This window comes from Staurois parvus, unplaced genomic scaffold (genome assembly GCF_062004578.1).
Source record: "Staurois parvus isolate SC_StPar_1 unplaced genomic scaffold, SC_StPar_1.0 ptg000352l, whole genome shotgun sequence".
Taxonomy (NCBI): Eukaryota; Metazoa; Chordata; class Amphibia; order Anura; family Ranidae; genus Staurois; species Staurois parvus.
The window spans coordinates 348,489-365,169 of record NW_028318148.1 but is presented as its reverse complement, the minus strand read 5'-3'; the positions used below and the strand labels follow the sequence as shown (position 1 = coordinate 365,169).

Sequence of the window (16,681 nt, the reverse complement as noted above, 5' to 3'; positions counted from 1 at the left end):
TTTGGTTTTTTTTTTTTTGTTTTTTTTTTTTTTTTAGATTAGGATGTAATCAAAAGCTGGATCTTGTTTTACAATTAAGGGTTTTGTAAACATAACTGTATTTAATCTGTTAACGTGCACTTCTCTGTGTGTAGGCTGCTGTTACTGTTCTCCATTTGAGGATGTTGCTTGCCTGGCTGTCATATTGATATTTTGGCTTAAGTGCTTTCTAAGTCATGGCCTGGAACAAATTGAGAGAAAAAAATTGAATCACAAACCTGGAATAAGCATGTTTGTAAAGTCATCTCAGAGTATTGAATGAAGAGACAGCCAGGCAACCAACATTACTAGAAGGAGACAAACAATGGCAGATATACCTATCTCATGATGAGTGTATTTTAAATAAAAGTCGTATCTAAACGGGCTACAGAGAACTAGTCCAGAAAAAAAATTAGAAAGTCACAGGCAAATTTCCTGCAGTTTTACCCACTTTCATCAGATTTGAATCCTAAAATGATATAATGGATTAACACAATCTACTACCAGCCCCACTGCAAAGATATACTGTAAATATATGAACTGTTGGTATTAGGATTGCCTTGTGTTTATTTTTGTGATTGAAAACTACTTTCCAACATAACAGTCCAATTTTTACTTATCTAATTTTTTAAACAGGGGAGGTTAGTTTACCTTATACAATTTTTCTATAGCTATTGCTTATTAAATGCCAAGGAAAGATATTGAATCTTGTTTCCAGGAGAATGGAAAATGTTCTCTACACCTGGTTTTGGTTAAAGGTTTTTTTTTTTTGTCAATTTCTCCAGACAAAAGATACATTGGGTTCTTTTTTGATAAGAAAACCCGATAATAAGAATTCGATACTGAAAATATGTTAATACAATTCAGTTATATTGCCATGTTTCTGATAGGGAAGGTTTCCCCTAATTTCTTGTCATGGTGACAAGTCACCAGTCGCAGGGAGTGAGTAGAAAATGCCAAGACACAAAAACCACAATAAAAACGTAAAAAAAAAAAAAGTTTTTCCTCGAGTTACAATTAACAGAAAACCTGTAATGAGAGCCAAACAGAAGCTGCCATTGCTGACATCCATTTGAAAATGAGATTTGCCTGGCTGTTCTGCATAGAATATGTAGACAGATGAAAAGTGCTGACATATTTAGCTTATGTTTTCTCCAGATTAACAACCTTATTGAGGCATATTCACAATCCGTAAATGTGAATTTCACCAGACATTCACTGGTAGTGAATCAATCACTGTTATTTAAAACTGCTAGATCTGGAAGATTCTCCTACAGTTATTGTTTGATGATTGTCAGATTCACTGCTTAATAAATATACCTCTAAGTAATAAAGCCTTAGACAGCCAGACATACCTACCATTTGCTAATTACAATAATGGAATCCTGCTCTAGGCAAGGGTTTATATAAAGCTTCTCTGTCACCTTAAAAAAAAAACTGAATACAAAGCAGTCAGCAAAAGAGAAATACTGTGCTGTCTATACTTCTGACCCACCATCCATTTTGGATGCTTTCATTACACCCCCCCCCCCCACCACAGTTAGCTGCCAGCAGTGCAGGTATAAAACACACCAAGAAGTTTTTCACATGTGAAGATTCTATGGTTTGCTGCGGGCGGTGCTGGCGTAAAACACATCCAGAAGTGTTTTGGTTTTGCTTGGCAACAGAGGGAAAAATTTAGGAATGGACAGAATTTCTGATATTTGTCTTAACTGTTTCCCAATTCATTGATCTTTTTGCTCTACTTACAGCAGACTCCTGCAGGAGGCAGTGCAGCGCGGCCTGGGAGACTTGGTCAGCGACAATACCCAGTGCAGAAATAGTCTTGGACTTCGTCTCAAGACTTCCAGAACATTTCAGTGTATTCGGTCTGTGGCCCTGAATTCGAAACCCAGAATTGTCAGCTTGATTCAGTGAATTCCATTTGCAGTGGTGAAAAGCAAGTTCGATCTATATGAAATGATCCTTGGGTCACTTGGTGGAATGTTTCAAGTCTGTGATGACTGGAGCTCTTTGATGTGATTTTTCTTTTTTTTAGAAAATTCTTAAAGGGTTGGACTATGAAGCAAGCAAACATTGCCATTTTGTGGCCTTCCCATTTGACTTTTATAGCGAATGACACTGCTCTCAGCACCAACAGTGGATAAACAAGCTCTCTGAAACCAAGCGTGATTGGATTGATGGTTGTGCGTACCCAGATTTGGATTGGCTTTACAGTGTAAAATTGGAAAAAAAAAAAAATTAGATCTTTATATGCATAGTGCATATCAAGAGGCTGTCCACTTTTCTCTATTTTTCAGATATACCCTGCTCCAAGAATTTAATATATTAAATTAAAACTGTGACTGATTTAATCTGGAAAAATTTTACCTTGTAGTATGTATGTAGACACATGTATAGTCTCTCCAGTCTTTTGTAAAATAGATGGATCTCAAAGTTCCTGGAAAGTTTACAACATCTTAATGTTTTGTGTTTTAGACTCTTCCAGATACGAATAGGTTATAATTTACTTTTTCTTTTTTTTCTTCTTATATTTGTGATTTTTTTTTAAGTGCAATATAATTGACTGCTATCTCTCATGCTGTTGGCTAATTCTGATTAAAATGGAAATGGCTGGTAATAGATGAAAAGGAAAAAAAAAACAAATGATCTGCTGGCTTTTTAGAATCATTATCTCTAAGGGCCAATCCACCAAAAATGATTTATGCAGAAGGTTTAAGAGGCTGGGTAACTTTGTCAGTAGCCAGCCAGTACATTTATATCAGAGTGGATTAGCTCCGCAAGCAATCTGTTGTTCTTTTTACTGTTATGTCTTTCTGGTGTCTTACTGCATTCTCCATTTCCACAAGGGAAGACCCAGCGGGAGGGTTGATTGGGTGACTGAGCAGACTTGAAAAGCTTTTAATGTTTTTAAAATTATTTAAATAATAAAATGCACAAATGTTTAGATTTAAAGCAAGTGAAAAGGGATGTGTGTAAGGTTATACTTTAATTGAAAATGATTTACAGTTAATTTAGAGAATTTTTTTTTTTTTTTTTTTTTTATAAACAGTGTTTTCTTTTCCCCAAAAAGTTACAGGCTGTTCTGAAAACACCAAATACCATAAAAGACTGTAAGGGAACCATTTTAGATATTCACACAGTGGGTTGCTATGGAATACACAAGTCACTCTTCATATCAGAACTTCAGTTAACACACAACCATTAGAGAGAATCTGTGAGGATGGAAATATGCTATTGCTGACCTATTTTGAAGTCCAACTCTAGCCAAATATAGTAATGTTACAGTTTGAGCCTTTTGACTGTTTTGGTGCTGTCGTTATCTCTTATTTGAAGGTTTTCCCCACTTTCTGTCCGAATTTCTAACATGGGGACATTGACTAACACAATAATTTTAGCGTGGGGAAGGATTAGAACTTCTGATGATAATTTTATTGCTGTTTGTACCTTCATAGTCTGGTTCTGACACCACCATATTTCTTTACCTGGTTTTGTGGAAAGCTCTCTAATGGGATCGCAGACAAATGAAAACATGACAGAAAGTTAACTCATCCACTGACTCCCCAACGTAAAACAATTTACTGGAGTTAGGCTTCCAATGTTCTAACATTGAGCAAAGGAAACCTTTTTTCACCCATAATGTACATGGAGGCACCTGTTTCTGATTTTCATTCTGCAAATGTTTTACTTTTCTTTTTTGTGCGTCTTGGGACACAGAGCATCTTCATATCAATGACTATAAGGGTTTGCTAGTTTCCTATATTATGGTCATGTCTGTGCATGAAAATAGCTTCTCAAAATCTGACCAGGGATTAGGAGACTGGCTCTGGCTCTTTCTATCCATTACCCACAGCTTTTCTATGCTCAGAGGAATAGTACTGAGACCCCATACAGGGATGGCCTGTAATGTTGCTGGTCAGCATTGGACAGTGCAGGGTAGGACCTTGTACAATGACATAGTGCCTGGTGGACTGGTAGGATGCTAAACACGTCCTGAGCAGTGATCCCCAGTTTGGAGTTTAGTCCCTGAAGGCTCTTAGTGGCAGAGTCCACAGTGATGGATAAAGATTGAACACCCAGGAGGTTCTGCAGTTAGAAATCTGAGTTCCCAGGAGTAATCCCTGTTGGTACACCCACCAACCTTATTGCTCTGGAGCAGGGGTAGGCAACCTTAAAGAGGTTGAGATCTACATGAACAACATGGGAGATGTCAGCGATCACCAGACACAGTGTTGCCCAGTTTTGCCTTCTCACACTTGATTTAAACCCCTAATTGCCATACTACCATGTTGCAAATGTCCTGCAATCATGGGTTTAAATCAGGTGGTGAGGGGGCAACATATTTCCTCCTGACCACTTGCCAGACACACCTGGATTGCTTTTTCAGAGGAGCAGTAGTGCCTGCTGCACTTGTGAATGAGCCCTCAGTGGCACCCTTATGGCTTGTTCACACGTAAATTGGGAGGGTGAGATAAAACCCTGCAGTAGAGTTGCAGTTTTAGCTGGGATAAGGGGTGGAGTACAGTTGGTATCACTCCACATGGGACAGGAGCTAGTACTGCAGAGGAGGCATCAGCTTATGCGGCTCTTGCTCCCTCCTACATCCCTAACTTTACAAGTAGCGCCTCTGCATTGCACTCTGATGCTGTGGGATGGCGGATCAGCAAGTCCAGACCATGATCTACCACTCACCTGGCCGAGATCTACTAGGTGCAGACCCCTGCTCTGGAGCAACCCTTCCCCTCCCTGGCTGCTCTGAGTGCTACTTAGGATTGGGTACTGTCAGGGAGTCTCAGAGCACCAAATGCAGGGGGTAGAGAATTCTCCCCTACATTCAAGATCAGTCAGCGTAGGCTGCACACACATACACAGTGCGGCTTGTGGCATCACAAATGGAGGCAGAGCACATGGTGGTGGCCATCTTGAGCACACGTGAGTCAACTCTTTCAATAGGACTACAGGTTGCAGCAGCACGCGCTTCTTTGTGCAACTAGAAGTTGCAGCAGAGCATTTCCTATTGTGGGACTACAGGGCACAGCACACAGGTGACTCATTGGTCCAGTAAGTATTAAAGGTGCCACACAACTCTGTATTTTCTTGAGATGGTGGGGCACTGATGGGGGAGGGGGGTATCTCTCCGGGACTAACCTAGCTTAGGGCACAGTGTTGTCTTGTCTCAGCAAACTTGGACTGCTTTTCCCAGCAAGGGTAATTTACATTTGTCACCAGGCTTTGTCTACTTGAAGCCCCTCACTACCTAAATCTTCACTTCTCTGCCATCAACTCTAGATGTGGTGGAATCTGAACACAGCCTCTCGAACAATTTATTCCCTGAGTATTAGTGTGTTCCATGTGGATTTAACTCCCACTGGCTATCCTGGGCACTTTGCTCCTGTACCTTTATGTCAAGGCAGAAACTTTAATCTCCTGTTGTACAACACCAGCTCTCCGAAATACTCTCCAGCTTATTCTGCTTTGGTTGCCAGCAAAAGCATTCTCCTTCTCTTCCTCCTCCCTTTTTATCAAAAGGAGCCAGTGGAGAACATGTTAGAAAGGGAAACCCTTTTTCTGGTAGACTCCTATTCTGAGGAGCCTATCCTTGAAGAACCCAAGGGTCAGTGTATATCTCAGACCCAATAGGCCTTTTTTGAGTTTTCATGTGGAAGTGATCTGGATTAATTTAACCACTTCCTGACCAATGTACCCTCATCCTGATATTCTTTAGAGCTGGCGTTGCCTTTTCTGGTAAAAGTGATCCATGTGGCTAAACAGCTGTTTGCCCACCATGGGAGAGTTTGTTTCTCGTCTACATCCTAGAATTGAGAGTGATTTGCCTATTGCCTGCTCCATTGACAGCCAGTCAACTGGCTCCAGTGGGCTCGTCACCCAGAAGTGTGCTGTTGGTTCAGACTCCCAGATGTGGATCTTCTGGTATCCAGGTTCAATGTGGAGCTGCACAGGTTCATCTCCAAGACCAGGGACCTACAAGGATTTGTGGTGGATGCACTGGTGACTCTGTGGGATCAGTCCGCCCTACTTTATGCCTTCCTGCTTTTACCTCATCGGCTTTGCAGGATTCGAGTGGGAGGGTATTCTGGTAGTGATTTTCCTGGCTTGGATCAGAAGGCTGTGGTACCTTGATGGTGGGTGAACCGTGGATCCTTCCAAATTGGCCCAATTTCCTGTCACAAAGTCCCATTTTCCATCCTTCTTTGCAGTCGCTGGCTTAATGGCATGGCTGTTTCAAGCCAAAGTCCTGAGAGACGGAGGTGTCTCTGATTCTGTCGTTCCTACCCTGCTGAAGGTTAGAAAGGAATCTTAAAGGAAGATTTATCATTGGACTTGGAAGTCTTAACTTGCCTTGTGTGAGGCCAGGGAACTTCATTCTTTTAAGTATGTCACAGGCTGTGTCTCCAGTTGGGTCTACCAGGGACTGGCCTAGAGTACAATCACGGGTCAGATTTCGGCCTTGGTAGACCCATTGCTACAAAACTCTTGGTGCATACCTTTGTACAAGGGATCGCACATATTGTTCTACCAGTTAGGACACCATGAGACTTTAGGTTGGTACTTTCCATTTTAGAGAAGTCCTCCTTTAAATCCAATGGGAATATTCCCTTAGTCCTGCTGCCTCTGAAGGTTATTTATTGTGCATCACGGACAACAGAGGTTATATGTCACCTATAGGTGAATGGACACTGGCAGACCAAAAATAGACAGAAAATCCTCCCCTATATAACCCCTCCCATACAGGAAGCCCCTCCATTTTTTTCACCAGTGTTGTGAAGGTGATGGTTGCTGACGTTCAGCCCAAGAAGACTAAGCCAACCATGATGGGTGAAGATTTTATCAATGGTTTTCTTTCTTTTTTTCAATTCCTTCAGCAAAAAGTTGTTTTGTACAAATATATGCCTGAGTAGTACATAATAAGGTTACAGAGGTACTCAAGTATCAAAATCGGTGGCTAAACAAAGTCTGCACAGCAACAATGAGCACACAAGAACAGACTTCAGAAGCTTTAACTGCTGGCAAAACATAGAAGTCTCAGAGGAAGGCAGCCTCCGACATGCATGTATGAGCTTCAACATAGGCATGCAACCATGTTTAATTACAAGTTTAGTAAAAAAAAATCGGGTCACTAGAGGTGCCCGGAGGCCAAAGTAACTCAATAAGGGTGTATAAACTAATAGGCATAGTATAATGGCAGGATAACTGCCGAAAACTGCAAATTATATATCTCAGAGCTAAGTAAGGGGTGTGGGGGCAGGCGGAAGAGGTAGAGGACAGGTGTAAGAGGAGCAAAGTCAGGGGGCCCTAAACAGAGGAAAAAGAAGGGAGCTCAGGAAAGGGGTTGACGCTAGAGACCTAGACAGCACTGAAAGGAGACAAGAAGTGTAGAGAATCCAGAAAAGCCAATTCCACAGTAGTGGACCCCAGAGACTCAGCCGGGTTGCGAGACCTCCTGTAAATAGTCATTGGTGTAGACAAAATATTGCCACGATCTCCATGTGGCATGAAAGGTCTCCTGGATATATAGGGTAGCCGTGAGGTCTTCCATGTCTCGGAGTTCATTGACTTTGGAGAACCAATGAGACTTTGAGGGTGGATTTGCAGACCTCCAACACAAGTATGCACGCCTTAGCTGCGTTCAGCAGCTGGATTGTAAGGGAGGCCTATTTTTTATGAGTCGTTCTGTGAGGTGCAGCAGGCATGCCACAGGGTTCCCTACTAAAACATTTGTTGGGTGTTTAATGGTACTGGCCACCTCTTGGCAAAACGGTCTATTTTTTGGACAATCCTAAAATAATGTGTAGCACTGTGTCTCGTCCAGCGCCACACTGCTAGCACAAGTTTGGTACCTGCGAAAAAATATGATGCAAGGTCGTGGGCACTCTGTTCCACCTAGTCATAATCTTATAGCTGGTCTCTTGAACCTTGGTGGCAATAGAGGACTCCTGGGGAAAATAGAGAATTTTCTCCTTTTGTGAAGCAGTGAATTGCATGGTGAGATTGGATTCCCACTTGAGAGAAAGGCAGAGGTAAAGTCTGCCGCCAGTTGGATCAAGGCAGCATAAATGATAGAGTGGCTGTGATGAGTATGAGTTGGTTCCCTCCTGTGGAAGATACTGTCCACCTCTGTGAGCTCACAGAAAATGCCCGGAGAGCAGGATCATTGATGAAGGAAGTGCTGGAGGCTACTCCAGAAGTCCAGAGGTGGATCCAAAGCAATGGCAAGGGCAGTTGAGAAGAGCTTGCCATTAGGCCCCAGAAAATCCCAAAGGTGGAGATGACCACTGGATACCAGACAATGAAACTGGGGGCTATGAAGACCAGCTCAAACTCCTGGTTACCCAAAATAGGGACCATGCGAGAAGGTAGCGGGGAAACCAAGGAGCTATGGAAAGTGTCCACAGAGATTGAAGCAAGTTCAGCAAGGACGACAACGGGTCAGTCAGGAAGAAATTGTCCACGAGTGCGGTCACCTTATGAGCACCGGACTGCTTCTGGTAACTCGCAATGCCAGGGTCAGCCTTTACCCCCCGTTCACTTATATGCGGCCATGCAGGCTGCGTTTTGCATGGGCACGAGAGTCTGTTCATTTGAATGTGCCCGTGCCTGTGACACACAGGGAAGAAGTCCCTGCACCTCGGTTCCCAGTACGGTTGCGTTTTCCAGTGCGGGCGGCATGCCATTAGAACTAATGGCACCCGCCCGCGGGTCCACATTTCCCTGTGCTGGTGGTGCAGAAGTTAGGGTTACTGTACAGAGAGAGGGTTCCAGAGAAAATATTAAGAATAAAGGGGGCAGCCCTGGCTTGTACCATTCGTGATTGTAAGAAAGTCAGACCTCTTCTCGGTGGCCGAGGGGCAAAAGAGAGAAGATCCAGTTCAGCATGGATGACCCCAGCCCTGTATGCTCCAAGGTGGCAGCATGAACTGCCAATTGACCGATCTTTGATTTTTAAAACAAGATCCAGCAGCAGGATTGTTAAGTTTAGTGGCAAGGTCACTTTTAAAAACATTGTGGCTGTCAGGGGTCCGCTTCCTTGTTGGCAGCTCGGGGTAGTAGATGTGCTCACATTTATGGATCGTATCTCATCAATGCCTTGTGTGTTTTGTTTTGGAAAGCTGTGTGTACTTGGTTTTGCTTTCTCCCTCTGCAGCTTGTATTCCAATGGCTATTACCGGTGTTTTTGTGTCCAGGGGTGTCATGCACATGGGGCCAGCAAACCATCTTGGTTATGTATTGAAGTCTTTGTTTACATGGCTATGCTTAAGGAGGCAAATGTGGCCAGTTTGGCAGCTGGGAAGAACACAGGGGTCACAGAGTGAGGCAGAATGATGGTTGAGGGCACCAGTGCTATCAAGGCGGCTGGATGTTGACAGCCACAGGGAGCCCTGCATTACTGCTTATTATACTGCCTTTCTACCACATTGCCACTGCATGATTGCTGCTTTGTGCTGCGTTTGCTTGTTTGTTGGCTGATAGGTACTGCTATTAACTTCATAACTGCGTACATGCATAACCTGCAAACCTGTATAGCCTGAAAAAAAGCACAACCCAGTGCATGTGGAAGAATTTACAGAATCACCTCAGGCTGTGTGGTTCACGGCTCTAGCCAACATATTTTGCATTGGACTTTGTTGTCAGTCCACAGACGCAGGGTTCTGTGATTTAAAAAGCTGGTTTGCTGAGTTTCCCTGTTAAGTGGTTAGAGGGCTTTCCTTTTCATGAAGAACGCCTGTTGCTAAAGATTGGACAAATACATCTAAGAGATCTCTGGGGGAAGCGTTCCCTTTTTGCTGCTTAAAGTGGTAGTAAACTCATTTTTGTGTCTTTTATTATTAAAAAAAAAAAGCTTATTTGTAGGTAAAATTAATATCTCCTAAATGTGTACCTTTTAGGAGATGTTACCGGCCCATGTGCTCTGAAGGAATGGCATACACATGCCATTCCTTCAGATCTTTGTGCCATGCCAGCGGCTTCCGCATGCATGCATGAGAGTGATGTCATCACGACTCAGGTAGTCAGAAGGCCTTGAACCCAGAAGGAAGATCGGGTGAAGATGGAAGCCCCGATGACAGCGCACTGGTGAAGGGCTTCGTTTTAAGGTTATTTTTTCATAATGTGCTATAATGCAATGCAGACACCCTTGGACAGCATCTAGAAATGGATAGAGAGGGTAGTGTTAGATGCACTTGGAAATCAAGGATAAGTAAACTTATACTCAAAATCATATCTACATGGATTTGATTATTTTACCCTTAGAGACTCACTTTGGTGAATATATAGACTATCTATTGCTTGTGCCCCAGTCCTGATGAAGAGGTTCCCGTGAAAGGTGCTGACACAATATTACCTTCCCTTTGGGGGTGCTGTATTGACAACATACACTATATGATCAAAAGTTTGTGGACACCTGATAATCTCACATACTAAATGGCAAAAATTATGTGACACCTCCTCCTACAGTAATTATTGAGTGCAGGTGTTTCCAATGAAGGTTCTTGTTAAAGTTGTAGCATACAAAGAGATATTAAAACAACCGTGTGCTTCCAACCTTGGGATGACAGTTTTAGGACATGACTGTGCTCAAAAGTCAGGTTCTGAACGATAAGGTTTGATGAGCTTGGTGTGAAGGAACCTGAGGTGCCTTCACAGAGCCTTGACCTCAACACTATTGAAAATCTTTGGGATATACTCAAATGCTTATTGCATGCCAGACCTTTTCATTATACATCAGTACTAGACCTCAGAAATGCTATTTTTACTAAATGGGCCAAATTCCCATAGACACGCTTTGCAGTGGAACCTGTTATAGTCCCAAAGTGTTGTTCAGTTGTGTATCGATGCTCATGGTTTTGGAATGGCATATTTAACAAACTTGTATATTGTAGGTGTCCACAAACGTTTGATCATATAGTGCATGTGTTGATGTTATGATTAATTAGGGGTTTTTCTACCCCAGTTTATTACTATTATTATTATACAGGATTTATATAGCGCCAACAGTTTGCTCAGCACTTTACAATATAACGGGAGACAATACAGTTCAATACAAGAGGGATAGGAGGGCCCTGCTCCTTGGAGCTTACAATCTAGGAGGGGGGTGGGCTGGTTGGAAGAATAGAAGATTCCATTATTAGCTGAGGGCAGGATAGGCTTCCCTGAAGAGAGAGGTTTTCAGAGATCGCCTAAAAGTGAGCAAAGTAGGCGATAGTCTGATGAATTGGGGTAGAGAGTTCCAGAAGATGGGGGAAGCTCTGGAGATGAGCATGGGAGGAGGGGACAAGGGAGCTAGAGAACAGGAGGTCTTGCGAGGAGCGGAGTGTACAGTTTGGGTGATATTTAGAGACAAGATTGGTGATGTAATTTGGGGCAGAGTTATAAATGGCTTTATACGTTATTGTTAATGTTTTGAATTTTATACGTTGAGCAATGGGAAGCCAGTGGAGGGATTGACAGAGAGGGGTGGCAGATACAGAACGGTTAGTAAGGTGGATGAGTCTGGCAATAGCATTCATGATACTCTGGAGAGGGGATAGCCTGCGAGATATAACAAGGGAGTGAATAAGTTGCTTAGTAGTTTCCGAGGTTAGGAATGGGCGTATCTTGGAGATGTTGCGGAGGTGAAGTCTACAAGATTTGGATAGTGAATGGATTTGGGACTGAAAGGACAGATGGGAGTCTAGGATTACACCTAGTACCCTGGCATGAGGGGAGGGACTGATGATTGTGTTACTGATCTTGATAGAGAAGTCAGGGGAGGGGGCACGGGCTGGGGGGAATACTAAGAGCTCAGTTTTGGAAAGATTGAGTTTGAGGAAGTGGAGTGACATCCATGCCAATATGTCACTTAGTAGGTTAGTAATGCGAGAGGAAACTGAAGGAGTGAGGTGAGTGGTAGAAAGATAGATTTGTGTGTCATCAGCATAGAGATGGTACTTAAAGCCATGGGAGTTTATCAAGTGACCAAGGGAGGAGGTGTAGATGGAGAAGAGAAGGGGTCCAAGGACAGAACCTTGAGGGACCCCTACAGAAAGAGGGAGTGAAGAGAAGGAGGCAGCGTTATAGGTAACGCTGAAGGAGCACTGCGATAGGTAGGAGGAGAGCCAGGAGAGAGCAGAGTTTCTGAGGCCAAGAGAGTGGAGTTTTTTTGTGGAGGAGGGGATGGTCAACTGTATCAAAAGACGCAGAGAGGTCAAGTAGTAAGAGTATGGAGTAGTGGCCATTGGTTTTAGCTGTTAGTAGATTATTTGTGAGTTTTAGTAGGGCAGTTTCAGTGGAGTGTAGTGAGCGAAAGCCAGACTGTAGAGGGTCAGAAGGTTGTTGTCAGTGAGGTAGGAGCTCAGGCGATTGTAGACTAAGCGTTCCAGGAGTTTAGAGGTAAATGGCAGCAGGGAGATGGGTCTTAAGTTGTTCAGGTTGGTGGGGTCCATGGAGGTTTTTTTAAGTATGGGAGTGATGTGTGCCTCCTTTAGAGGGGAGGGGAAGGCACCAGTAGAGAGGGAAAGATTCAAGATGTGAGGGAGCATAGGATGGAAGAAGGGGGTGACCGTAGTAGTTGTGAGGGGACAGGTAGTGAGAAGGGTTTCTGAGAGAACCTTAGTGACCTCTTCGGTAGTAGCAAGGTCAAAAGAGGAAAGTGTTGAGGGAGGTTTAGCATAAGGTATGCTAAGTGGGATGGATGTCTGTGCAGTGGCAATGCTCCTACGAATTGCGTCAATCTTGTTTTTTAAATGATTTGCAATCTCGTGAGCAGTGAGTGAGGTACGGGTAGAGGTGGAGAAAGTAGAGAGTTAAAAGTATAGAAGAGATGACGAGGACTGGATGACAAGGTATTAATAAGAGTGACAAAGTAGGCTTATCTGGTAGCATGGAGGGAGGAATTGTATGTTAAGAAAGCAGATTTATATAGGGTGAATGCTTGTTGAGATTTGGTTTTACGCCACAATCACTCCAGCGCACGGCTATGTCGTTTAAGGTTTCTGGTGTCATCAGTCTGCCACGGTTGTAATGGTCGGGGCCTGATGCTTCGTGTTGTTAGAGGAGCAAGTGAGTCTAATGTGGATGAAAGCGAACTGTTGTAGACAGAAGTGGCCAGGTCAGGGGAGAGATTCTGTCAGAGTTGGTCAGTTGCAGAGTGAAAAGGAGCAGGGTTCAAGTTGTGAAGGTTTCTGCAGGTAATTGTTTGCTGCTTGGAGGGTTAGGTGAAGACAAGGACACTGTGAAGGTGACGAGATTGTGATCAGAGAGAGGAAAGGGGGTGTTTGGGAGGTTGTAGGGAGTGCATAGATGGGAGAAAACAAGGTCTAATGTATTCCCATCAGAGTGAGTGGAGGACTGTATACATTGTGCTAATGCAAAAGATGAGGTTAAGTTGAAGAGTTGGGATGTAGCCGGGTTGTTGACATTAATAGGGATGTTAAAATCTCAGAGAATGATAGTGGGTAGGTCAGAAGAGAGAATGTAGAGTAGCCAGGCAGAGAAATCATCAAGAAAGCGGAACACTGGTCCAGGAGGCCGATAGATCACGGCAATCGTCAGAGAAATGGGAGAGAACCTCTGGATACAGTGAGTCTCGAGAGAAGAGAAGGATAGAGAGGGAGGGTTAGGGAGGACTTGAAAGGTGCTCAGTGGGAGTAGAAGAAAACCAACTCCACCACCTTTCTGACCACTGGCTCTGGGGAAGTGGGTCCAGAGAATGCCTCCATAGGAAAGTGCTGTGGGAGAAGAAGAATCTGCTGCTTGAAGCCAGGTTTCTGTAATTGCTAGTAGGTTAAGGGAGCGGGAAACAAAAAGGTCATGGACAGAGGTGAGCTTATTACAGACAGAGCGGGCATTCCAGAGTACACATGAAAAAGGTTTTTGGGAGCACAGGTACTGATTAAATTGAGGGGATTGTGGCTATTCCTGGAAGAAAGAGGATGCCTGGTGTGGGGGTGAGATCCCCAGAGGTTAGGAGAAGAAGGGTGAGGAAAGTAAGATGGGAGTGGGATGTATATGAGTGCACATGCCTTCCAGTCCTGGTGTTTGGGTTAGCAGGTGCGTGAAGTATCAGCAGGAGGGGATGAGAGCAGTAGTAGGGAGATGGTAGCAGTGAGGGTGAGATGTACAAGTTTTGGGGTGGAGCAGAGGGGTGAAGAAGTGAGATTTTGGGAATGGAGGATAGTAATATGAAAAGTAGGAGTAGAGGGGATATATTAAAAGGTACACGTAGTGGGACTCAGACTTGTAAGAGATGTTTCTGTTTGCAGACCGTTGGCAACTTCTATTCCACAGTCAACTGAGTTAATAGCTAAAGACCTCCAAACTTTGTGTTACAGTCAGATTAGCACAACAGTGCGTAGAAAGCTTCATGGAATGGGTTTCCATAGCCAAGCAACTGCACCTGAGCCGGGGCGGACTGACAACTCATGGGGTCCCCAGGCACTAGGGGATCATGGGGCCCCTGTGTCCTTGCCCAAACGCAAAAAAGCCTATGAAAAAAGGTACCAGGGGCATCTCACGGGGCCCCCTACAGACCCCAGGCCCTTGGGCAGTGCCCGAGTTTCCAAATGGTCAGTCCGTCCCTGACCCGAGCCTTACATTACCAGAGTCCTGACCTTAACCCAATAGAGCACCTTTAGGATAAATTAGAGTGGAGACTGCGAGCCAGGCCAGACCTCACAAATGTGCTTCTCGAAGAATGGACACACTTCTAAACCTTGTGGGCAGCCTTCCCAGAAGAGTTGAAGCTGTTAAATCTGCAAAGATAGGGCCAACTCACTATTGAACCCTATGGACTAAGATGCCATTTAAATGTGCATGTAAAGTCAGGGGTCCTAATACTTTTGGCTATATATATATATATATATATATATATTTTTTTTTTTTTTTTAATTTCCTATGTGGCATATTTGATAAGCCAGCACTTCTTATAATAGCTCCAGTTACCAAGATAGATACACAGAGGTAGAGGCGATACATGGACCTGCAGGGCGGTCTTCTGGGCGCTGCTATGCGCAGATGATACGCAGAGGTAGAGGCGATACATGGACCTGCATGGCGGTCTTCTGGGCGCTGCTATGCGCAGATGATTTGCAGAGGTAGAGGCGATACATGGACCTGCAAGGCGGTCTTCTGGGCGCTGCTATGCGCAGATGATTCGCAGAGGTAGAGGCGATACATGGACCTGCAGGGCGGTCTTCTGGGCGCTGCTATGCGCAGATGATTCGCAGAGGTAGAGGCGATACATGGACCTGCAAGGCGGTCTTCTGGGCGCTGCTATGCGCAGATGATTCGCAGAGGTAGAGGCGATACATGGACCTGCAGGGCGGTCTTCTGGGCGCTGCTATGCGCAGATGATACGCAGAGGTAGAGGCGATACATGGACCTGCAGGGCGGTCTTCTGTCCACTGGGTGCCGCTATACGCAGAGGACACACAGAGGTAGAGGCAATACATGGACCTGCAGGGTGGTCTTCTGGCCACTGGGTGCCGCTATGCGCAGACGACACAGAGGTAGAGGCGATACATGGACCTGCAGGGCGGTCTTCTGGCCACTGGGTGCCGCTTTGAACGACGTGTTTGGCTGCCTCCCCGTCTCCATGATGCCGCATTGTCAGACCAAGCTCTAGGGCTCTATGATACTCATTCCTCCCAGCATCCAGGAGCCTCAGCTGAGGTAGGTAAGCTGGGACACGGTATATGCGGGGCCCCCTCACAGACATTCCTCCCAAAGGGCGCCGCTTCTGACACGAGTGGGATGGTTTGTCCCCGGATGTCATAATGTAGCTCTATGGGAAAGATTACTTGTCCCTGGATCATTGAATACATGTCCCTCGAAATCGGATCCAGGGTAGAGAGAAGAATGTCCTTTAGTAATGAATGTTAAGGTGGAACGTCATCTGCTTTGCCTGGAGTGGTGGATAGGCTGGGAATGGTTACCTGTATGGTACAGGCTGTGTCCCATTTTGTTTTTTTTCCTTTTGCTTCCTGACCCAGGGACCCAACAGGAACTCTCCCCTCTTCTTGGACAGTTGTCACTGCAACAGGTGTCCCCGTTGGAACATTGCCCCTCATTTCCTGTTCTTGTGACAACTGAAACATCTTTGATTTCCCATCAGTTTCAGTCCTATTGAAGATGGTCACCAGGAGGATGAATCTTAGCAGGGCCTCAGCAAAATAAAGCCTGACCAGGACTCTCAGGACGGCGTGGTTAGTGTAACACATGTTACATGCATTGTTGTAGTACGGTGCCATTTATTCTGAATAGCACCCCATGGCAGTAATGTGATTGTAAAGGCAATCTTTTGTTTAAAAAAAAAAAAAAGTTATCCGCTTCCTGTCCGCCCTATAGCAGGAATACTGCTACAGGGCGGCATGGGAGCGCAAAATCACGTATGTATGTATGTGTGTGTGTGATTTTGCAGTTCCGGATAGGGGGTGCACGCACCCAACTTGCGCTGCCATTTGCGGCCTCAGCTGTCGATCATCAGGCCCCGGGCTGTGATTACTGGCTGGCACCCGGAGATTGAAGAGTATTACTGACAGGGGAGAGAACTGTATGTAAACAACACAGATATCTCCCCTGTCAGCTCCAGCACACTGCTTTGTATGGCTCTGCATAGCACAGTAGCACAGCCATACAAAACAGTGTCTTACAGTGTGATAGCACTCAC

At 44.6% G+C, this 16,681-nt stretch overlaps 2 protein-coding genes across 11 annotated transcripts in view; both read left to right on the top strand.

Moving 5' to 3' along the window:
- The window catches only part of SEC16A (SEC16 homolog A, endoplasmic reticulum export factor), a 111,099-nt gene extending 108,126 nt beyond the window's left edge, over nt 1-2,973 (top strand). For 6 of the 9 annotated variants that reach the window (XM_089684659.1, XM_089684664.1, XM_089684665.1 and 3 more), the window contains one exon: nt 1,770-2,973. In XM_089684659.1, the coding sequence (XP_089540785.1) occupies nt 1,770-1,841 (72 nt within the window). In that variant the 3' untranslated portion in view covers nt 1,842-2,973. The remainder of the gene's footprint in view (nt 1-1,769) is intronic. The other 3 variants (XM_089684666.1, XM_089684662.1, XM_089684658.1) reach the window with 1 other exon arrangement.
- Nucleotides 2,974-15,567: 12,594 nt separating this feature from the next.
- Nucleotides 15,568-16,681, top strand: part of INPP5E (inositol polyphosphate-5-phosphatase E) — a 48,700-nt gene continuing 47,586 nt past the window's right edge. The window contains exon 1 of one of the 2 annotated variants that reach the window (XM_089684654.1): nt 15,568-15,684. The gene's annotated coding sequence lies outside the window, so the exon portion shown is untranslated. The remainder of the gene's footprint in view (nt 15,685-16,681) is intronic. The other variant, XM_089684655.1, reaches the window with a different exon arrangement.